Genomic DNA, 24,407 nt, shown 5'->3' on the forward strand with positions numbered 1-24,407 from the left:
GGGCAAGTCTGCTACAGAGGGAGGACACACCGCTAAAATCCAATCAGGGTGTCACTTACAGAGTACAGTGAGCTTTGATTGGCCTGTTGCACAATGTAATGCAATTTACTGCATCACAATGACATGCTCTTCTCCCTTTCATTTAAAATTAGACATGGATACTTCATATCATCATCAAAGGTCTTGATTTGGTAGTTTAGAATTAAAGACATTTTGGTACAGCAAGTGAAACTGACCAAAAAAGTGTGATTAATCAGTCAGTCTGGGATTTTACTAGAAGATAGTTACTTTTTAATGAATGGAAATGTTTTTCTTTTTTCTTTTTTTTTTTTGTTGTTGTCCATTTTCCTTCAGAAATGTAATTAGCATAATTTAAAAGTTGCCTTTAGTATTTATGTAACTCATCATTAATAACATTTCAGTAAAACAAAAGAGCAGAACCATCAGAAATCTGTAAGAGGGACAGTACTTATTCAATGCGCTGTATGAACAAACATTTGAGGTGTTTACTGCCTTTACAGACTTGAATGAGAGGAAACGGCTGAAAGTAGTGGTTTCCATGGCAACAGACAAAGGAAAAAGCTGAGAATCTCCTACCCTGAAAAACTCTTTAGTGGAGCCAGAGTCCAGAGTTCCATATGCTATCTCCGTCTGTTTGGCCAGATCCTCCGCACTTTCAATGGGAGAAACCATTCTCTCCACAGTCAGAAAGGCAGCCAGGTTAGCCGTGTAGGAGGAGATGATGATTAGAGTAAAGAACCACCAGACGCCACCAACAATACGCCCAGACAGGGATCTACGGCGGGAAAGAAAACAAAAATAAACAAAAGGATTTATCCTCCAACAATCACTATCAGCAAGATCTTCTTCTGCTTCAGTTTATTGACATTAAGCTACTTGACCTTCAACCTTCTGTCAAGATTTTTATAAAATATTTTTTAATCAATAACAAGTCATGTACAATTTAGCATTTCCCCCCTAAAGTTTAAGCAAGACAACAATCTAAGCGGCAATAAAAAGTTTCTCTCTCTTGTAAATGTGACACTTGTGAGAAATAAAACATGACCAAAGTTCAAAAGTTTAAGCAGTTGAACTACATGTTCTAATTCGGCAACACAATTGTTGGGAAACAGGCAACATTGATTTGGAGTCATGTTGACACCTTTCACATCATCAGAGTGTGATGTAAAGGTTATGTCAACTCATCAGCTGATTCATCTCTGGAGCTCTGACCTCACTGCTCAGCACTGGTCTCAACTCTCACTGGCTTTCAGTTCATCTATGCTCAAATTCAAACCGAACTATTTCCAGTAAAAGCAGTAAACTAAACAATTTCTTTAGAAACATTGACTCTGTTACACAAACTCTACACTTATTGTAAATTTTCCCTTGAACTGGGCTGTGAACAGAAATGCATCTTGATTGTGTTTGTTTTTCTTCAGCTGCTAGGTTAGAAATCATGGCACATGATAAGAGCTTTTACCCACAGGGTTCTCACACTCAGCAGATATAAAAGACCATTTATTTGTACAATATGTGAGTCATTACTTTGGCTGCTAAAACACAGAAGTGATGCATTTGCTAATGCCGCAATTGTTCTAAGTTTTACATTTTAATTGATGAGTGGGACGTTTTTTTATGCATCGGGAAAAGAACGAATCTGGGCCGGCACTGACTATGCACACAAAATAACTATCAAACTGGATCAAGCTATGTAAGGTGTCACATATATTTAATCTGAAAACCAGTCGGAGCCATCGGGTTGCCAGTGTTCTTTGAAACATTTTGAAAATCCACTTCTCCATGTGAATGGGTCAGTAATTTTATTTCTGTTTTTATTGCAAAATACAAAATACTTGCATAACAATTTTGATTTGGTATGGAAATGTTGTTGTAAGGATGATTAATCAATTTATTTTTATGTTTTAGGTATGAATTTATATGATTAGTACCTGCCAGCAAGCAATGTTTGATTTACAGAAATAAGCTTTAAGCCACTAATGAGCAGAAAATAACTTTTCAGTATTTTTAGAAGTGGAGACTCAAACCCTTCCCTTCCCCCACCTGTTGCCTTACAATGACAGGAAGGTACCTAACAGAAGACCTGATGATAAGAAAGAAAAATGGGTTTCTGTTGCAAAAAGCACAAAAATAAAGACTTCCATGCATTGTCCTTATGAGCAAATGGTGTTTTAAAAATCCAATTGGTAACCTCTAAGTGGCATATCTGCAATGGAACAAGCTACAGGCTGAACAGCCAAGCAGATTACCAATTAATTAACCAGCTAATTTTAGCAAGTTAACTTATGTCATCCAATAAAGAACAGGCTGAAAAAATATGATGTATTCTGTCCTATAAAACTATAAATAAATTTAGTGTGCATTTTATAAATTAAGTTTATGTATTAGTGTTTTTTGTTTTTGTTTTGTTTAGCAGATGTAAGAAAAATAGTAAAAATAACCTCTGGCATTGATAAAGTTTTAGTCTGTGGGCTTTACTTAAAAGCCTTAAACTCTGAGAAAGCACTAAGATAATTAAACTATTGTTGAGGATCTGCCAACAGAAGCATATTGTTGGGACACAGAATACCGCTGAGGCCAAAAAAGCTCTAGTTCAATTTTATCAATACTGATAGAAACTTATTTTAACTGAATCAAAAGTTGGCATGAAATGTAGAGGTCTTTTCCTGTAGATAATTACCAAACTAAATTATTATGATTGTTTTTCTGCTGGACATTGTAAAGTATCAACATTGATAAAATGTTGGAGATTTCAATCACATTACAATCACATTACACACTTACTGCACACTTACTGCAAAATTTGTAATGTTTTGCAGTAAAACGTTAGCAATATTAGTCAAAGCAGAAAGAGGAAAAGACTTATGAGAAAAAAAAACAATGAGAAAAAGTTAGAAAGCAAATGTAAATGTATAGTTTAATTCCAGTTCATTCTTGTGTTCAGCAATTAGCAGGCTGATTATTTGTTAACCTACCTGGGAGAGATGTCACATCCTTGTCTCATGAAGGCTCCAAGTGAGAACCACAGGCTGTTAAATATGCCAAACTCGTTAGTCGACTCATTGGTCTGGATCTGGCCGTCCTCGTACTCCTCAGTGTGCCACTCATAGGGGCTGAAGCGGCTGACGAGAAACAGCACCACGCTGACGCCGATGTAGGCAAAAACGATGCACATCCAGATCTCATAGGCCAGCGGGTCCAAGAAAGAAAACACTCCGGGTTTGGATTTCTGAGGCTTCTTGATCATGATGGAGATTCCCAGAGACATAAAAGGCTTAGAAAAGTCAATCACTTCCTCTCGCACCAATGTTATGGTCAAAGGCGCCACTGCGATATCTGCTTTCTGTCAAACCAGAAGAATAAAACAGCAAAAAGATTCATCTTCAGTGAATGTTATCATGGCCTTGAAACCTTTTTGAAATCTTGCTGAAAACCACTAACTTTTAAAAACACACACCTTCAAATATTATTTGAATATAACCATTTTTATAGGGATGGGGTGAAGTAGTAAAATGCATGTCACAAGGTATCTACTAACACTTATTAAGGCCATGCAGTCAAGATGTATAACTTACTCCATACACCAACTCTCCAACCATTCCATTCCAGATTTTGGTTTCTGCATCTCTGGCTCCGTACTTTCCATCACCCACGATTCTCAGCTCATACTTGAAGCCGCAGTGTTTGGCTATCTCTGCAGCCAGATCAACACAGTAACCCTCGTAGCGTTCGTTGTCCACAAACTGGTCGGCGTTCTTTTTCAGCATAACATACGGAGCTTCCTGAAGGAGGAGAACAGAGCTGAATTACAATGAGGGAAATGGCTTCAAACATAGTATTTTCCCCAGATTAAATGTTCATCAGCTGGCCTCATGGCACCAATTAAATGCTCCTCTGCAGCATCACTTGTAAACGCATTGTAAAACATTTGTCAAAGTCTATCAGTTATGAATGCAACATTCATAACTGATAAATTGTTGTCATACTTACGGTCAGTTGTCTTTACCTTTTTCATGTCTCTATGCTCAAATTTCAACATATTTCTTTCCTAATTTGTGTTCTTTGTTATTTTAAGGTCACTTTCATTGTTTTTTGGTGTCAGTCATTTAATGATGTTTTACTTTTGCATTGACATAGAAAATGTAAACAGATGATGCCAAAACAATTTAAATAAAATGAAATCATGCTAAAAATTACCAAAATGGTGGTGACAACAACTGTTTTGTTTCCCCCGATTGTGTCGTTGCTGGATATATCTTTTTTGGTCACAACCATTTTGTTGTTTTCATTCCAGAATCCAATCTACAGGGAGAAAAAAGCAGAATATTTATGAGCTACAATGACATTGCAGATTTAGAGAAAAGTACACATCAGGGAATTACCATGCCAATAATCGCAAACGTTATAGCGAAAATAAGTTTTTATTGATCTTTTCAATCAAATAAAAGTATTTTTTGTTACATCATACAAAAAATATTCACAATATTAAGAGTAAAAAAAATGCACACAAAAATCTGACATTTCATAAGATAGATTTTTGTTTGGCTTTATGCATTCATTGGATGCATATTCAGTTTGATCACACCATGCAAAAAAAAACAAACAAATAAAAACAGAAAAATAAAACCATAACACAGGCAACTATTAGGAGCAGTTTTTGTAAACCTTTGAATCTTGCTATGAGGAAATTTTAGACACTTACCTTCACAGGACCATTATCCGTTAATTCCATCACACCCACTGTGTAATTGAGTCTCTTGCCATGTTGATCAAACTGGATGTTTCCAGAAAGTCCGTCCACGTTCACCTGGGGGACACAAAGGAAAACATGTTTGTTCTTTTACATCTTTAGCTGCTTTTAAATATGTGTCCAACTTCAAAATCATTTTAAATGTCCATGTTAAAGATGGGAAAGACTTTCATTTGAGCTTGCCAATCCAGAGTTATTGTTCATGATGGTTAGATGGAACAATTTATAAAAAGACATAATGAAGCAGGTTCGTGTCTCTTCTGTTTAACATCTCAAATGGATGGCGATATTTGTCATTCCTGTCTTTATCGCTTGATAACACTTTAAAAACCTGATTTTCATCATATTTTAATCCAAGAAACAGTCAGAAATATTTTATAATTAACCTTGCAAGTGTTTTTTTTTTTTTATGCAAAGAGGAAAACTTAGATACGCTAGCAGCACACATGAGCGGTTTGCTGTATGATGCCTGCTGGTAGTTTTACCAACTAAGCAAACCTTTCTAAAGTAAATATGCTGAATTTATATGTAGTTGATTATTTGCGGCACAGAAAAGGTTTGCAAAGTACATAAGTAGTCACAAGTCTTCAGTGGCTGTATCTAAGAAAAAGACATTGTTTATCACCGATAGAAATATAACATGGGATTATTGGGAGCAACAGCTTCAGCAAGGTGTCATGGCTACACAGAAATGCTGGGCCAGGTCCTGCTTCTCTGAAGAGGAAAAGGGCTGACAAAGAAAAATACCTGATCAATAATGAGGAAGAGAAATATCATTTTAAAAATATACTCTAAAGATGTCACTGACATTAAGAGGAGTTTTGAAAATAATAGTGGAAAAAGTACATCACAAGTAGGTAAAGTGAAGATTAGATGAATATTTTAATTGAAAGATCAGATTTCAGTAATATGCCCTTCGAGCATTTATCCCCATTTAGACAGTAAATGAATCTTCAGATGACTTTTGTTCTCCGTGTTATTCGATTAATCTGTTTTCTTTTGAATCTGCACAGAGTTTGGTATGTTATTAATGCCACAACATGGAAAACATGTCAGAGAAAAGAAGACATATTGGCACTACTTTATCTATCAAACTTATTTTATATAAATTTTTCAGCAGAATGCTTTGTTTTTGTATTTCAAGCAAATACAAAAACAAAGCATTATTCTCAGTAAACACACATGAATAATGCAAGCTAAAAACCTCAGTCTTTGATCAATCTCTTTGTATTTGGAATAATTTCAGCTTTTTTGGGTGCATTTTGTAAGGGAGAGCTCCTGTTACCACGGCAACAGGTCCTCACCAGTTTAACTGGTGAGCCTTGTTGTGAATGCATTTTGGCATCACAGAGCATGAGATGAATAATACTATGCCTCTTGTTGGGATTCTCTCTCTCTGTCATGCTCTGCCCATTCGGAAATGGGCAGAGCATTTAGAAAAGACTCTTCTGACGGAAGGTTGATTCCTGCATCAGTGTGTGACCACTGCTGGATGTATTCACACTAATCAACTGATTAGTTTAAGAGTTGGTGTACATAACTGACACATTAAAATGTAAAGGATTCATCACCAAGATAAATATTGGAATGCTGAGAAAAAAACCTTTGACCTTCCTTTGCTAGCACAATACATGAACAGTTGTGTTCATGTATTGAACACAACCGTTCAATACAACTGGTGTGAATACAGCTGTGCATTCACACCAGCCTTGCTTAATCGAACTCTGTCTGGTTCATTTGATTAGTAAGTCTGGGTTATTTGTGAAGCTGTAAATGTGCAACTCTGTTGTGAATCAAAAAAGCAAATTTTTGGTGCACCTCAAAACTAAAATTCACTGGTTTTTGGTTTTATATACAAACTTCTTATGAAGGTCTCAGTTCATGGACATGTGTAAGGAAGGTAGAACTCTCTTCAGATTCTAAAGTTCTACACATTTTGTAAATATCGGGTTTGACACACAGTTGAAGTTAGATGTAAATAAGTCCAGATGGTTTATGTAAATAACCATCAAACTGACAGAGAGCGTACTTCCTTCTTAACAATATGGTCACAGCTGCAGGCAGTGCTTGTATGTATTGAAGTACTGAGTCAGTGATTTCCAGTCAATGAGTCAGCAATTTTCAACAAAAATTGCAAGAGGATGTCATTTATAGCTGACATTTGGGTGTATATTCTGGAGTATCCTGCTTGCACATATCTGACTGATAAACGGTAAATACTATTCTAAACAGCTCTTGCAACGCTTTAGTTTTCCATTTATCGGAAATGTGCAAGTATGCAAGGTCATTATTACTAACTGAACTCTGATCGGAAGGCGCATGTATGAGAGCTAATTGGCAACATCAACTGAATACAGGAAACAAATGATCTGCAAATGTAAATTATTAATTTAGAATATAATCCAAAGCATCCAAAATGATTGGTGTCATTTCCGAATACATTTTAATTTTGTTCAAGTTATGATAGGAACCTGTAGGAGGACAGTTACCTGTTTCAGCGCTCGCTCAATTTCCACTCCCTGAGCCCAAGGCACAGCTGGATTAGCCAGACAGTCCCCTGTGTTGGCCCTCCTTGTGAAGTCAACGCGCTGCTTGTGAAGGTATCTGAAGGCTTCTGTCATCACCTGAACAGCATCGTAGGTCAGCGCTGATGTATACTAAAATGGACAAAATAGGACATGATCATAGATTTCTTTACAAAATATTTAGAACTCCCAGGCCAACATTAAACTAACAGACACCCCACAAATTCTAAGTAAACCTGATTCTAATTCTGAGCTACATCTCCTGCAGTCAGCAGGCCAGAGACCCAGGAAAGGTCACCAGTCCATCACAGGACAACACAGAGATTCAGCCATGCAGACACTCACTCCTACAGGTAATTTAGAAAGAACAATTGATCCTAGTCATTTGGCAAAAGCTGAATTGAAGGAGAAAGCTGGAGAACCGAGAAAGAAGCCATGCATGCAGGACCACAGTGCAACTGAGTCACCATGCAGAACATTGATATATAAATAAAATAAAATGTGTTTCTGTGCTGGACTGGTTTGGTTTGCAACAAAGCATACAGACTAAAATAGAATGTGATTTTAACAACATCCGCTTCTCCATTGTCAATGTTAACGGTTCTACTGCAGCTTGGAGTGTCTCCATCAGGGTCATCAACGATGTAGTTACTATTATATGGAACATTTATAAGAAAATACAAATACAGGAGCATGTTGGGCAGAGGGGTAAAATACGGCAGCTTCCCGGCCAAAACGGGAGACTTGACAGGCATGCAGGACAGACTGGGGCAGAACTGGTCAAAGCAGTGGAGAAATGACAAATGATAAAAGTTAAGTTTGCAGTTTTGTTTCCAGCATTATCATTTTTGTGTAAACTAGATTATTTCCACTCCATTTACCTTTGATATTTAACTATTGAATTTTGCTCTAATATATATATAGATCCCACATTTTGAATCCAAAGTCAACTTGTTTTTCCTGACAGAATAATCGGACAGTTTCTTTTTGGAACTGTGATACATTAACACAGGATGGCGACTATGAAACACTTAAACCAAAAGAAATATTTTCCTCCCAAGGTTTCATCATCCCAAAACCTGAAGCTGCTCTGGCTCATCATCTTTCCAATATGTATTATTGTCATAATTAGAAAAAAGATAACATGTTATTTTATTATTTTTTTCATAATGAGCCTTTATAATTTACTTTAACTTGCAGATTATCTTGGCTGGCCTGTGTGCCAACATTTACTAGATCCTGTTTTGTTATTTTATTATTCAATAATTTTGCATTATTATTTATTTGTTCCATTTTCAAATGTAAAAAAAAAACGAGAATTAATGTCAACAAATACATTGCAATAGAATCCTTTAAAAGAAAAATGGAATCAGATAAAATAAAACGGTCAAATGCTTTAAGCTCACCCGTATTTTGCTGTCTGCTCCTGGATATTCCTTCTCCTCCAGTGCTTCCCATCGTTGGTTAAACTTTGAGACCAAAGGTTCTTCGAAATCAACAATCTGGAAGCCTGACACGTTAGCTCCACCATACTGAATTTTGGAAAGGTCTCCGTCAACAAAACCCTGAAAGCAGAATGGAAATAATTTATTCTGGGGTTGTTGTCTAAATGTAGGGAAACAAATTGATTTAGAAAACTGTGCAGTAATATGACAGAGGAACATTATACAAACTGGATAAACATGTTTAAACTCACCAGATTAGCAATGATGTAGTGATAGCCTTTAATATGTTGGCCAATTTTGATGACCTGCAGGATTATAAACATAAGAAGAATTCAGAAAATCATATTATTACAGAAACTATGACTTTATAAAGGATAATTTGAGAAAATTTGTTGTGACTAAACACAGTAAATACAAAATTATTTTTTTAATAATGAAACTATTATTCCTGTATTGGCTAATTTTCATCATAAAACAATTAATTCACAAAAAGCAGATGTAAATCATATCAAATATAAAACACTACATACCTACAGGAAAGAAAAACAAATATTTCTAGACACTGATGTACAGCGGGTAAAATAAGTATTGAACACATCACCATTTTTAATTGTAAAACTATTTCTAAAGGTTTAATTGACAATAAATTTTCATCAGGTGTTGTAATAACCAAACTAATCCATACATAGAAAGAAGTCAAAACAAGTAGCTTCAGAAGTTAAGCTATGTCTAATAATGGGAAATAACAAAAGGAAAATTATTGAACACAAGCAAAAGACTAAAAAAATCACGGATTGATGAATCAGTGAAAAGAGGGAAAACTGCAACTTAGAGACTAGAAAATAACATCCAAAATTTTTGCCAGAACAGATTCTCTGAAGAGGCGACTGGCTGCAGACACTTAGCAGTGATTTGCTAAATTCATGTTTCTAACCGCTAATGTTCATCAATATCCTTCTATAATGAGTAAAAATTTAAATAAAAAACACCTTGTTCATCTTCATTTGTATCACCTTTAATTGAAGTCTTGTTTACAGACTAAACATGCAATCAGTATAATTATTCTGGTTCAAATTTAAATCAGTGGAAGGTTCTAGTTCATCAGGAATTGTTTTTATGAATGGGTTTATTATAACTGAATGCAATTACTGGTCTACTGGGTAATTCTGCTATAATTGAGTTGTTATTGTTTCTTGCTTTCAAGTTTTTTCCCTACTTGTTTTAATTATTGCATCCATTTCCACATTAATGGAATATTTTAATTAAATGAAGGTCGAAATTCACTTAAACAGCAAGCAGCAAAGAACCAGCATGCAAAAGTTTCTGTAGCGGACTCATAAATAAGAATCGCTACACAATTCATGATTATACCACACGCTGTTCAAACCTATTGCTCACACTTGTCTGTCCACAGAGCACATTTAGAAAACTGCACAGCCTGGAGCACCTGCTCCATGATGTCCTTCACTTTGTCCTGTTCGCAGTCCAGGATCACTCTCCTCTCTTTCTTGCTCTCCAGATCTTGGAAGAGTGAGCGGTAAGCTTCGTCCTTCTTCTCATCTTTGAGGTTTCCCACATTGATGGCCGTCACATGCCACTCCTTTATTGCTGCGATGTCCAGAACAACCTGCAGAGTTGTCAGGCCTGGAGACAGAATTAACAGAGAATTATTTAATAAACTTCAGGCTGTGACAGAAACATTAAACAACCATCCAAAGGTAAGTACTGGATATTATGAACATATTATTTTCCACCAAAAAGATCTAACCTGAAATAAAGAACATGATATTTAACCTTAAAGTAACCAGGCCCAAATAAATTTTTTTCAGGTAAACTGTCTAAATTGACTTGTAAGTGTTCTATCTTTATATGTTTGTACAAATTTTAACATGTTTGTGTGAATATGTTTAGTTCTGAAATATTTTGCCTAAAGCCGTCTCAGTGCTGCCCTCCTCGGGTTGAACGGTGGCCACTGCAGTTGGATTCCACAGAACCACGTTCGGTATCATCTGGGTCCACAACATCACCCAAATACAGGAGATGAAGGAGAGAACATCTGACTGCAGCTGCATTCTGAGGATTTTAATTTCCCTTCTGTCCACCACTCCAGACTGAAGTGACTTTTTAGGGCAACTGACAAAATAAAGTGCAGACAGAGATATAGAGGTTCACAAACATCATCACTGCATGAAACAAAGTCAGAAACAATGCTGATCAGAACCAACACAGTATCCTGAATGCTTCAGTGTTTTGCATTACAGTATTTGTCACAAGTGGATTTGCACACAATGGCAAATATATATGGAGAGACTTGGTTCATCACTTTTAAAACCCCCTATGGGATTCTATCTCCTGCAGTCAGACACATTTCTACTCAGGTCCTACTCCTCACTGGACAAATGACTAATTATTCACAGTATGAACTCAGCTTTGAGCTAGAGATTTTGAAATGGTTCCTTCTGTTTTTCTTATGGATGTGTTATGCATTGATGTCTGAGTTCAGCATTTGAAGTGCAACATCTCTTTCACAACATAGCGACTCTTCTGGAACTTTTCTTGTACATTTTATCACACAGAGAGTCAGATAATAAACATTATGCATCATTAACTACAACCATCAACAACAAGAATTTCTTAAAAAAATATATAGAGATACACCCTTTTTATCTTTATGTGAAATGTAACATTAAGATTTACATAAATACTGAATAAACTGGCTGTTGATGTTTTACAGTCACTTCCTAACTTATGTAAATGTCTCTGTATGATGAGTCACAGTTGCTCTGCCATGTACCTGAAAAACATGTGGGAGGAAAATGGCTGCAGCAAACAATGCACTCAACTACATCAGTACTGCTGATGTCTGATATGGCAGTGTGCTGTGGCTTTATTTGCTTTGAAATTAGTTGCTTAACAGTTTATTTGATTGTGTAATGTATGCTAAATGAATCCCAGAGGATCAACTCATTCCCTGTGATTTCACCTCAGAGACTTCTTAAAAAAGGAAACCACTTTATTTCTGATCCACATAATCATTTCAATAGAAAAGAGGAATTTCATTAATGTAACATAAAAAATAACTGTTTAGTGATATATGTATAATCAAAATAATAAAAAAAACTTAGTTTCAGTATACATTCTCTGAACAGAATCCATGACCATATATTCCTATCAACAACTAGTTTCCTTGGTAAATCTTTGCTGATATTGATTGCTGGCCAACAGAGAGCAGTTAGAGAGTGGTTTGATAAAAGGCTTGGCCGTTTCACTCCAACTCGCCATGCTGAGGTGAAATACAGATGTAATCAATTTCATGCGATACAGCCATAAAAGCATGGCACTGGTGAGGAAAACGGAGGCTTGCAGTTTTATCTAAGAGGGTGGTACATCATGTTTACCATGAGGTCATCATGGTGTAGTTAAATTTGACTGTTTTATTAAAGCTTAAAAAATGTGGTAATTACAGTTCAGAATGAGTTACAGGAAAAAATAATAAAAACAAGATATTAGAAAAGGTTTAACACCACATTAAAGCTGGACTGTAATTTTAGATAAATGTGAGCGTGACTGAGAGGTGAAGTGCACCCTGGACAGCTCACCAGTCCTTCACAGAGCATCATAAACATTATTTACAGAAAAACTGAAATGTCTTTGTTGCATATTCCCCCACAATGCCTGTACAGTATTTTGCATAAATGAAATATTTGAGTTACTTGTATAAAAAAAACCTCGAAGACAAGCGTCACTCCTTTATAACTCCAAGCTCTCCCTGAATTGTTTTCCCCTCATTCAGTTGAGGTAAAAACAATATTTCAAGTTATAATCCTTTGATTTAATGAATGAAACTCTTTGTAACTCAAAGAAATGGCTGAAGACATCTGATAAAACTCCAGCCAGTTTCATAAAAACACTTCAAACCAGAAGCTGGTCAACTTCAAACTCCTGCTGTGTGATTTTTGAAAGGACTGATGTATCATTGAGGGTTACAGTCAACCCTCTCCTGTTACACCTCTGTATGAGGAGTCGAGCAACATCAGAACCAATTTCACTTTAAAACATTCAGACGTCAGACGGAAAACCTAGCAAAACTTCTCAAAACCAAATGTGAGTTCAGAGTAAACAAACATGTCTGACTGGGAAGAAGCAACATTTCAGTAGGTTACATTGATCTGTGGAGATCACCACAAAATGAGCTGAGACAATCCACCTCTATTTCAACGGCCGTCCAAACAGACCCGATCACTGAAGACATCTGACAAAACATCACGCATCGCAGGAATCGGGGCAGCTTTAAAACATCTGATAACATCTGATAATGCCCAGTTTGCATGGCAAAAATCTTGCCATCAAACTGGGCATTATTAAAATCCAGCCTGTTAAAATATTTTACCAAATATTATTTTGCAATGTTAATATTTAGAGTCATAATATAATCCATCCCCAAATTAGCAGTTGATGTATTGATAAAAACAACAAAATCCCATTTTGATAAAGCCATGTTTTTTTCTATATCAAAAAGTAAAGCAAGTAAACTCATATGCATAGTGACATCTTGTGCATTCTTTTGCTCTTCCAGCTTTTACAAAGCAGCACTATTTAATGACCTGGGAACAAGAACAAACTGCAACTTCACTCACTAGCAGTAAAAACCATCAATTCATTAAGAGAACATTGCAGTCCCAGCAATGAAACTGAATTGTGAATTTACCCAACTCTTAATTTTTCCACCAGTTTACTGGAATGTTTTTGCAGACGAGGTTACCTCCATATATGGTCGTTTGGGAGTTGAAGAAATTCAGAAATAAACCCCAAAAGCAAAAATGATTTAGTTCACCCATTAGTTGGAAAGTGCTAATCAAATTCATCATGACCTTTAGTAACTCCAATGCCTCCTCACTTTTTTCTTGAGAAACACCCACACACAGACACGCTCACTTCATTTAGCAGCCGGCTCAGGCGCATACAATCTCTCTCTGTCGTTCTCTCTCCTCCGCTCTCGCTACACTTTGGTTGCCATGGGAATGAGAGGATCACACTGACCTAATTAGACAGCCATGCAATGATGAAATATGCACAACAGGCTCCTTAGTGCTTCCTTGGACGTACATTAGGGAGATCAGGTCATTGCTAGCATCAGCTTGGGGACGATCTAAAACTGCTTGTTCCTCTGATTTTAGAGAGAATCTGAGTGTGATCCTCTGTTAAGTGGAAGGTAGGCTGCCAGGGAAGACACTCAATGAGAACAGAGGAGGAAAAGTACCAGAGAGACTAGACAACAAGCACAGGTTAGGAAACAAAAGGGCTTTACTATGTTCAATAAAGGGAACTCAAAGTCTGTAAGGCGATACGGCTCAGTGGGAGAATTTAAGTGATGTAAATGATAAAGATTGTAAGCTGATCCCTCCTAATCTGTCTGCAGCTCAGTGAACTCCATTCAGTCTGCACATGTAGCAATACAACTTGTAAGAGCTGATTTTCCTAAAGTTACCTTAAGCTACTGAGGAGGGAATTCAGGAAGCAGGGCCATCGCCCTCATTTCTGTTCAGGTTTTGCTGAATTTGTTGCTTTATTTGTGCAAAGGATTCACAAAGCATTTTGCCATAGTTCTAGGTCATAGTTATACCTACTCTACAAACAAAAGTGCCAAGATGATAAAACTTTTTCTTTATAATTGTAATAATCCACTCAGGATTTTTAGACAATTATTATTATTATTATTGCATGACATCGACTTTGTTTTGTAAGAAATATTGGCTCTGTGAATTTTGAACATTTTTTATTTTAATATTTAGTTTCATAAAAACTTTTACATGCATTTTAAACTAGAATATTTATTGTTCCCTCTGTATTTTTGTGATATTCATTTCAGAAGTTACCCTTGCAATCTAATATCTATTTTTAATTCTTGTGTTAAAGTCCCATCAAAATATTCACTAGGTGAATATTATACACAATAAAGGGGCCAAAATTAATGCTATTATTTGACAGTTTCCTGTATAATGAGTGCTTATGCATAATCACATGCAAACATTTAAAAATATGCTGAAACATTAGAAGTCTTTTAGATGTGTTTAAGGGAGAAAGTTGGAGCACAAAATGAAGGGAATCTAAAAAGTGATCAGTATTCCAGCCTCTGATCCAAACATGATTTCCTGTAAACCCTGGGAGTTATGTCACAACACTGTTTTTAAATCAACATGTGAGGCTGCACATTGTAAAACACTGGAAGGATACATCTGCTTAATTGATTTATATGGAGATAAAGAGCATTCATTGGTTCAGATTGTAAAATTCTTATATAGTTGTTGGTACAAATACACTCCAAACATTAAAACTTGCAGAGTTGTATCAGGAAAAAGGAGGCATGTGTGTATGATTACAAACAATTGATTTCCATTATGAGAAGCTGTGCAGTGCAGATGTGTCTGACATCAGCTCTGGTGTAATCCAGACAGAGATTTCACTATTTGCTTCACACAGCTGAACTGTTGTGCTTTATTCCGGATTCACTCTCTAATTAATCAATTCACTACAAAGAAAGGAATGCCATAAAAGAAGCCTTTATATAATAATGATTATAGCGTTAAATTCAATACAACATCTCCGTCTACAGTTACTAACATAAAGGAGAACCATATCGATGCATGAATATTCCAATCACCAACTGGTTTCTGTGTTAAATCATTGCTGATATTGATCCCAGGTCGTTAGAGAACAGTTATGGAGCCATTTAAAAGTGGCCTGAATGGTGCATGAAGTGCTTTTCAGAACTGATTTGTCTTTGTGTCATATTTCTGAATTGGAAGCATGTGCAAACTCAGGTTTACAAACTTACAGCCCTTGCTGATGTTGTTATTGTAAGATATGCATTTTTTCAAAAACAATCCTGAAACATTTTTCTATAAAACTAAAAATAACCACTTTCATCTTTGTAGTAAGCACAAAACCTGGGAAAACCGAAAAAGAAAAGCATAAAGAAACTAAAACGTAATGTTCTCCACAAGAACAGAACATAAATTAAGTCTTTATTCAATGCTTCTTATCACAGTAGCACTGTCAAAAAATGACACTATGTATGCAAATGAGTTTCGCTTTTTATTACAGGCTAGTCACTCTTTACTGGAGAAGAATGCATTTTTCTGCAGAAGAATTAGTAGATGGCAGCAGAAAATGAGTTGCATGACGCAGTAAAGTGAGATAACTTACTAGAAGCAATTTTTCTGTCATCTTTATTACAGGTTATTATGGGCAGCTTTCGTACCCATTCGCTTTTTGTATTCCCTTGTCTTCTTTGTATTACGTCTTATTCCTAGTGGGTTTAAAAAAGGTTCAGTCTTCTCAGAATACAAAAGCCTGCTCTGTCTGTTAAACCTTTCAAAGAGTGTTCAAAGAAATCTAATCTTACTTTCAGATTTTGACACAATCAGTGTGAAATAGAAATGAACCTCTGATGAAAAGGATCAAAGAACAGTGTCAAATTTGATTTATATATCAGATAACTCTGGATATTAGTTTGAAGGTACATTTCTTTTCATCTATTTTAGAAATTCAATCTATGATCTTATTCAGGTCAGTAACCTCAGGTACACCTGCTGCTGACGGCAGTAGTTTCATTCATAAATATAGATTTTTGTTGTTGTTTTTGTTTGAATATTAAACGTATAACTGTTTTAATCTACCACTTTCTGTAAATGCAAGCTGCTGGGATATAATTCACATCAGACTGTCAGCAACAACCCAAGTAAATCACACATACAAACGCAAAGTAGTTCACACATTAATTTGAAGGTAAAAAATATGTGTAAAGATGTAAAGAAAGCCAAGAAACCAGCTGACATCAGGCAGTATTTTGAAAGCACCAATGCTGCCAAATGCAAATTAATATCAGCCGGTTTAATATTAATAATCCACAAAAAGGTTTACAGTGAAAAGTTAAGAAAAGAAACTTCTAAGAATTATTTTAAAAAGCATGCTAATGATAACGGTTACTGCCGATTTTCTAAACACCTAAACGTTCCAGTGAATGCCACTGAAAACTCAAATGAAGAAGAGGAACGATAATTTCACCAAACCAAAGCCAAGAGCCTCTCAAATGATTTTCTGACAAAAGGATTTGAAAGAATATTCGACAGACTTGTCCGAGACACACACAGATCTTCAGAGAGACCTGAAAATAGCATGTTCAGTTATTCCTGTGACATCAATAAATGCTACTCAAGTCATTAATACACATGATAAACAGCTTGGGCCCAGAACTGAGCCTTGTGGGACACCACAGGTAATATTCAAGCATGCTGATTTGGACTGGGTAACAGATGCTTCACATCCAGAGGTATAAGGACTCAAACAGATTTCCTGTGAGGGTGAGCGAACGGACCAGAGAGGGGACAAACAAAGAGGAATATTACACAAATAAATCCACCGTTATATATTAAGTAAGATTTTCTGGTTTGCAGGCTTTTAGCTCAGTCTGCTTCATGAATCTTGTGAAGCAGTTTAAAGTAAAGCAAACAGTAGTTCCAAACAAATTAAATTTATGAGGGAGATTGCATTGTTTGTGAAATTCCTTCCTCAGTTTCAAATAGCACAGGAAAACTATTGTGGATTCTTAAACAGCTGAGTTGTGGTTTGTTACGTAGCAAAGCTTTTTGTTAGTGCTATTGCCTGACACTCAGAGACTGTTATCGACAGCCTTGTGATAATAAAAGCAGCATTCTGCCCCATGGCACCATCGGGTTCACAATGGAAATCTCACCCTTCAACACAGAAACATATTTGGTCGTTTCCAAATAAAAGAAACTTAGCAGAAGAAGGAGTAACTTTGTGTGCACACATCTGCAGGCATATCTATACTTTTATTTCTGTTTTATTTTACTGGAAGTGGGATGACATACATGCCCTTTGTCTATTAGAAGTTTATCAGTGACATGTCAGAGCACTTTTTAAATATATTTTATCATCAAAACAGGCTTTTGTGGTGAAAAAGCACGTTCACTTCACAAACATAAGAGATGTAAACAAATGCCACCGTTTGGAGCAGGGATGGAAATAAAGAGCTGCAGGTTATTTTATCTCCACTGTGGTATCATGACTGTCTGCACCTCCTCACCCATGTTACATAAAAACACCCTAAAACACATGACCTGCTGTAGCTGACTACACTTGACAAGCTGATTATCACGATCCAACATGCCCTTTAGCTTCACCCTTAAAGTGTTAGTTGGATTTTTAAGTGTTTTGTTCAGCAGCTGAACTCTGTGAATATGATAATTGCAGCTGGAACCAGTTCATCCAGAACTTTTATTTCTGGATGAAATAAAAGTTCATCCAGAAATGATGGATGAACTCTGGATCTTCTGAGTAATCCAGAGAGTGCTGCTTCTTCAACGTCGCACTCTGCCCAGTAAATTGGTATGCTGCCATATTAAATTCAACTGGTTTGAGCCTTAAACTGAAAACAATGCTGAAATAAATCCCTCAAATTGTTCTTTAAGAGTTCTTGTTTGGGCCTCACCTCGATCGCTGTCATACAGATAGGCGAACTTGTCCCACTTGTAGTACTCTATCAGGCTGAGGAGGGGCCCCTTGATATCAGGCCGCATCTGGATGACGAACTGCTGGTTTCCGTCCAGAGGGAAGCTGGGCGTTATGAAGGACACATGTAGCGTGCCACAAAACGACGTGATGGTGTTGACGGACTTCTTATCATAAAATCCAAAGATGGCGTAGACTCCTCTTGAGAACTGTGAACAAACTGGAAAAAAAACAAAACAAAACAAAAAAAAAACACATGGTCAGATTTAAAGCTTGGATTGTGATTAAAGTTATTTAAATCTTAAACTGTTGTGGTGCTTATTTGAGCTTCTGAGCCAAACTCAGAGAAATGTTTTCCTTTTTTGTGCATTTTTAAGCAAACTGATCAATTTAATTCCTGCTGTAACTCAAAATGATTTACATAATAAATCCAAGGCCTTTAATATGATTACTACACATAAAAGTGAAATATTAAGGGACATCTTCAGCTGATTAATGGATACATTTTAACCTTTTTCTTCACAAAACCAAAATCATCTGACTCAAGATTTCTTTTAACAGTAATCTAGTTAATTATAACCTTTTCACCACTAAATGTGCCAAAGTGTGTTAAACATAGTCTTTAGCACATCTCTGAAGACAATGAAACTGTGCTCTCTTTCTTGTAAGGACGTTTAGTGCACCAACCCATTATTTATTCTGTCTTGCTTTATCATGTCATTATTACCAGACTGTCATTCTGGTGACCTACCAAAATAAAAGCCACAGTATAACTTTTCTGGCCACTGTAATTTCTCATCCAAAGACAATAAATAGCTCATGTAAACTCATGTTAAGAATAAACTGATCTTCTGAGTAATCCAGAGAGTGCTGCTTCTTCAACGTCGCACTCTGCCCAGTAAATTGGTATGCTGCCTGTAAATGCATATTGATCAAATCTGGAATAAGTTAGTGTTATTGATGTAGACGTGTGTCTTGCTGGGTAATCAATCTAATGAGTATTTTCCTCTAACAATAGTGCAGAGAAAACTGCTGGCAACAAAAACAGACAAAGTAATTGACATGAAGGCTTAAGTTTTCAAATTTCTTGTCAAGGATGAATGTTTTAAGAAACTGGAAGTGATCTTTTAGTTCAGGTGAGGTAGCAATGTGCTGTGGTGAACCGACTGTGACCCTTCAAGAGTTAAAAGCAGGTATAGAAAACGGATGATGTCTCTTAGCACTATTGTATTTTTCTCAAATTGTCTTTAGTCAAGCAGTTTTATTCTTACATTTTAGGCTGAATGTGCAGCTGATTAAATTTTATGTCTGGTTTTTAAGGTGAAAAGCCTGCAGTAAGCTCTAACTTTGTTCTAGCTCGACTGATTTGGTTGAGTTTACTCCAAACAAAGTTTTACTAATTACTAGAATGTGCAAAAAGATGGTGTTGCCATGACATTGCTGTCCATCGATATTGCCAGAACTTTCTCTGATGACACTTTTGCTGGTTTGCTTCCTGGCTTTGCCCAGGATTAAAACTCTCTAAGCTCATGCTTAGAGACTGGATATCCCCACGACTACACTGCAGCTTATGCCAGAGCAAACTCTGACAACATTTCACTTTATTACCAAATATAGTATTTCACATTCATAATCAATGTCTGCATGCAGTAAGGGTTCTGGTGGTCTTTCTGGGTCTGACTGAGTCTAAAGTAGAATGTCAAAGACTTCTATGTACACTTTGTCAATGACAAATTCAAAAACTTTTAATTAAAGAAGAAAAGCCAAGCACAAACAGTAAATCCTGGGAACAGTGACGACTGTAGAAAAGCCATTAAGCCTCTGTTACATCTGACTGCTTTTCACTGAAACTCAATATTAATTCTTAGAAATCTCACTCCAAACAGAGAACAAATAAGAGACTTGCTTTGTTTCTCCTGCTGAAGAGGTCACCCTAATTAGGCACCAAGAGCAAACTGCTGAAAAAAAGACTATTCCTCCACTCTCCTGGGTCTGTTAATTGCAACAAAGAGGCTGTTTTTCAGTCCATGTTTCTACTTTAAAGATAAAAGAAATCCAATTGTTTAGGGAAAATGTGATAAATTAATTTGTACTCCCATCAAAATACAAATACAATATTGTAGCTATATATTGTTATTTTTTCATGCATTTAAAAAAAAGCAAACCAAATTATGTGAATTCACATAAAATAACAAATATGCTTCATATTTATTTTATCTTTTTTTAAATGTACCTTCCAGTGTCATCTAGAACAAAACAAACAACTACAACAAAATAACCTCCTTATGTATGCAATAAGTAAGATTATGTTCTGCTGTTCATATTTATTGGCACCCCTATTAAAGAGTACCAAGATCTTTATAAGGTCAAACATTTATCTTCTTTTTACGTTTGATTGCAGTACATTTAACTTGTACTGAAGAACTACAGCAAAAAGTGAAATTCTGGGGTCAAAAGGTCAACAATAGCAGTCATTAGATGAGACCTTTACAATAGCAAAGTTTTGAGATTGAAACCAGAAAAAAACTTTTTTCTGTCCTCCCATCACAGAGGTGAATCAGAAGTGTGCTACAGTCTACTGGGACTTGGACTAGGACAGAGTTCTTTTGGTTATAAAACTAAGACTGAGCTTTTTCGCAAACCACAATCCAGGCGTCTCTGGCCTATAACAAAGGATAAACATCTGGATAATCACCTTATGCCTAATGAGTACGGTGAAAGATCGGTGATGCTGTGGGCTTTTTCTGTTTAAAGGCCATGGGAAGTTTGTCTGTGCATGACATCAGCATGGAATGTGATTCTGGAGAAGTTAACCAGTAAAAGTGAAATGACTGGATATTTCAAGTAATTTAATGATTAGTGATTACTAAAAATATAATGCTCTTTTAGTACGATAATGATTATATTAATGCATCAATTTGCTCGCCAGCCACAAAGTTTACATTTTCCCATGGTCTTCCAATCCTAACCCGTTTTGTGGAGAAGCTACAGAATGAAGTTGAAGTGATTGTGTGAAGCAGAATATTCACAGATCCCTTTATCTTCAAAATTTGGGAAATGCTTCAGAAAAAGACAAAGTGTTGTCCTACATGTCAAAAACTATATGTATGGAAAGAGTAATAACATTTCCAAACATGAACATGCTGAAATTCACAGTAGGATTATTCTGAAATCCTACTTTCAGAATAGGTAGTTAAGCTTCTATTTTGTCATATTATGTTGCTGCAATAAAAACTTAATTTATTTTAACAACTTTTATGCATCTTTATAAGGAGTGCCAACAAATATGGCTGGAAATCGTTAAGAGTCCGACATCTTTGTGATCAGGTCAAAATCCATATGATGACTCTGCATCTTGAGTCGATGCAGAGGAACGGTGAACAAATAAAGCCAAGTTTCATTTGTTTGTTTTGATTTGAACATTTGTTTGACCATTGGGTCGTTTATTTTATTAACTATAGCGTCGTCAGCAATAAACCCAAAGTCTGTGGTCATCACAAAGTTGCAATGAACTCATTACACTGAGCTTTCTAAATCTGTTGCAGCAGTGACTCCTGCACCGAGTATCACCACCCAAGGAGAGGGTGTACCCTGCTAAATATATTTAGCTGTCCCAATTAGATGACCTCATTTTCACCATTATTGCTCCACTGCTCTTCCACTGTTTACATGGGGGCTCCATTACTGATCAAAGATTAAACCTGCACCAATTAGCGGTTAATAAAACCAGCTTGTGTTAAATATCAGCAAGAATGAAAGGCACTTAACTGCAAATTCAGCTGATATTTGCTCCCGGCTGACATCCCAAACTTTACATGAGGGGATGAAAGACTGCTCAGTGCCAAACTAGATGTGGAGCTTTAAACTTTTCATTATTTTTTTGGAAAACAAACATTTATGCTTGTCTTTCTATTGAAATACAAGACAAAATATGTGGTTCAAGTAAAATATTTTTGTTTTTATGCAATTTATAGGTAATACAGAAGGAAATCAGAAGCCCAGTACATCAGTAAAACAATGAGTCAGTGTGCAACACAAACTTGCATTCACACGCTCCACATGTCTCTGTGGTGGTGATCATCAGCAGTCCAGTCACAGCTAGCAGAACGTGACTGTTACATATCTCATCCTCCCCAGCAGCAGCGTTCTCACCAAGAGGAAACGCCTCGAGACTTCGGGCCATTTTATGTAAAACTGATCTGTCACCAGTTGGTGCGGCAGCTTAAAGCCACCAGCCTTTCTGTCATGCTGTATCCTGAGCAGATTTGTCGCAACTATAATTGTTGAACAAGCAAATTTTAACCTTGAAAATCTAAAGGAAGGGAGCGTTTCAAAAACATAGCTGAGCAGTCCTGTCACCTCGATGTAAAAACTGGATTTCATGAGTAAAATGTTTTTTTCTCTCTTTTTTTTATATTTTAACCAGATTTTTTTCAGCAATGGACTTTTTCATGTAGTTTCTCTTGCAGTATTAAAGCTCCTTGGTCTACATCAGATTTCTTGGTCATTCAGCATCACTGGTCTCTAAGTAGGACATGAAGGTTTTCCTCAGCTGGGACAGAGAAGCAGATCAGAGTCAATGAAAGGATGGAGCTCAAATACAGAACAAAATACAGGAAGAGAATTTATTAGTTTAGAAACAGAAATACTTAAAACATTTGATCCCAGTCATCTAGTTCAAAGTAATGCAGAGGAAACGTATGTAAACTTCTGATTAGTACACCAATCCCTTGCATATTTCTTCTTTCATTGTTGTGGTAATTAGCAAATAGAAATGATTTTTATAGTTCTAACAGACATGAAACAAGAGAACTTTGGTCTGATTTAGCTTCAGTCATTAAGAAAAAAAATGTCCATGTCTTTTTTTTTTTTTGGTTTATGTAAACTTTCACTTTTAACTGCAGATGCAGTGTATATGATTTATTGGCTCTGTTTTGTCTCAAGCTACCTCTGCAGCGTGATGTGGTCTCGTTCTGTCTGGGGACTGCTGCCAACGTCTATTTTAGTAACGTTCTTTCTGCACACAGAAGAAACTGTTCACCTGTGTCACATAAATGCAAATGTTGAGGCTTGGAAATGTCATTTTTCTGAGAACTAGAATCAGCAGACTGCGTTTTAACTTGCTTCTGTTATCGTTATTGATTTCCTTTATGCAGCTTTAAATGTCAGTTCAAAGTACTTCTTAAATGTGGACCTACGGCTGTTTTTTTTTTAACTGTATTGACTAATGACATGATTATGAAATGCAGGCATTTATGTCTGAAGCACATGCAGCAAAGCATTGGAGCAACAGCCCCGTCATGCATCTGAATGGCTGACTGGCTTGTGAAAGGTTTTTTTGTGCACCCTTGAGCAGTTCTTCCGGCTGTTCGTTTACAGCGGCCCAGTTTTTATCACCTATTGAGCTCCACTTCTCTCATTTCTCATTCCATTTTCCTCTGAGTCTTTCTCCCTTTCCCCCCCTCTGCTTTTATTCACTGACCTGTTTCCAGGAGGCTTCTTCATAGTGGAGGATTTAAATTCTACTAAAACACAGTTTGCTGAATGCACACGCATTCAAAACCTCAGTATTAACATTTTAGATTCAGCTTTAATCTTCTAAATGTGTTTTTTGTGTTTAAACTTTTCTACAAAGTATGCTTTTGTTTTACAAGGATTTAGATGAACCTGGAAGCTGAGCCTCAGAAAAGCTACCTGCTCACTGATGCAGGAAAAATAAACTTTCAGAACAGAAACTCCAAACCATCATAAACAGATTAAGATTTTTTTAAAATAATAAAACTTCTAAAGTTTGGTTGAATCTATATAAAATATATACCTTTTCATGGGCAGGTTTTTTCGTCAGGTTGGTGGAGAGACAACACAGTGTTTGTATTTTCTCTCTTTTTTTTTTTTTTTTTACTTTTAGAGCCCTGAGTTGTCTGGTCCCTGCTTAATATCTCTGACCTTCCAGAGCGCTGCACCTTTTCTCACAGTTCGAGGTCTTCCAGTCAAAAGCTGTTAAAGCTTCCACAAACACATTTTACCACCGGAGGGGACAGAGCTGTGGTCACAAGCTTGTAGAATAACTTGCCTCCGTGTTTCTGCCATCTTGGTCATTTTAAGGAGAAGTTGAAGATTAATTTATTCAAA

At 36.3% G+C, this 24,407-nt stretch overlaps 1 protein-coding gene across 8 annotated transcripts in view; it reads right to left on the minus strand.

Moving 5' to 3' along the window:
- gria2b (glutamate receptor, ionotropic, AMPA 2b) overlaps nucleotides 1-24,407 on the minus strand; it is a 48,895-nt gene that overhangs the window by 7,800 nt on the left and 16,688 nt on the right. For all 8 annotated transcript variants that reach the window (XM_016670894.1, XM_007551041.2, XM_007551037.2 and 5 more), the window contains exons 3-12: nucleotides 18,256-18,495; nucleotides 10,189-10,385; nucleotides 8,993-9,046; nucleotides 8,703-8,861; nucleotides 7,261-7,428; nucleotides 4,724-4,828; nucleotides 4,219-4,323; nucleotides 3,597-3,803; nucleotides 2,997-3,364; nucleotides 598-796 (exon numbers count right to left, since the gene is read on the minus strand). In XM_016670894.1, coding sequence (XP_016526380.1) covers nucleotides 598-796; nucleotides 2,997-3,364; nucleotides 3,597-3,803; nucleotides 4,219-4,323; nucleotides 4,724-4,828; nucleotides 7,261-7,428; nucleotides 8,703-8,861; nucleotides 8,993-9,046; nucleotides 10,189-10,385; nucleotides 18,256-18,495 — 1,802 coding nt within the window. The remainder of the gene's footprint in view (nucleotides 1-597; nucleotides 797-2,996; nucleotides 3,365-3,596; nucleotides 3,804-4,218; nucleotides 4,324-4,723; nucleotides 4,829-7,260; nucleotides 7,429-8,702; nucleotides 8,862-8,992; nucleotides 9,047-10,188; nucleotides 10,386-18,255; nucleotides 18,496-24,407) is intronic.

This window comes from Poecilia formosa, unplaced genomic scaffold, assembly GCF_000485575.1.
Source record: "Poecilia formosa unplaced genomic scaffold, Poecilia_formosa-5.1.2 Scaffold39, whole genome shotgun sequence".
In the NCBI taxonomy this organism is placed as follows: domain Eukaryota; kingdom Metazoa; phylum Chordata; class Actinopteri; order Cyprinodontiformes; family Poeciliidae; genus Poecilia; species Poecilia formosa.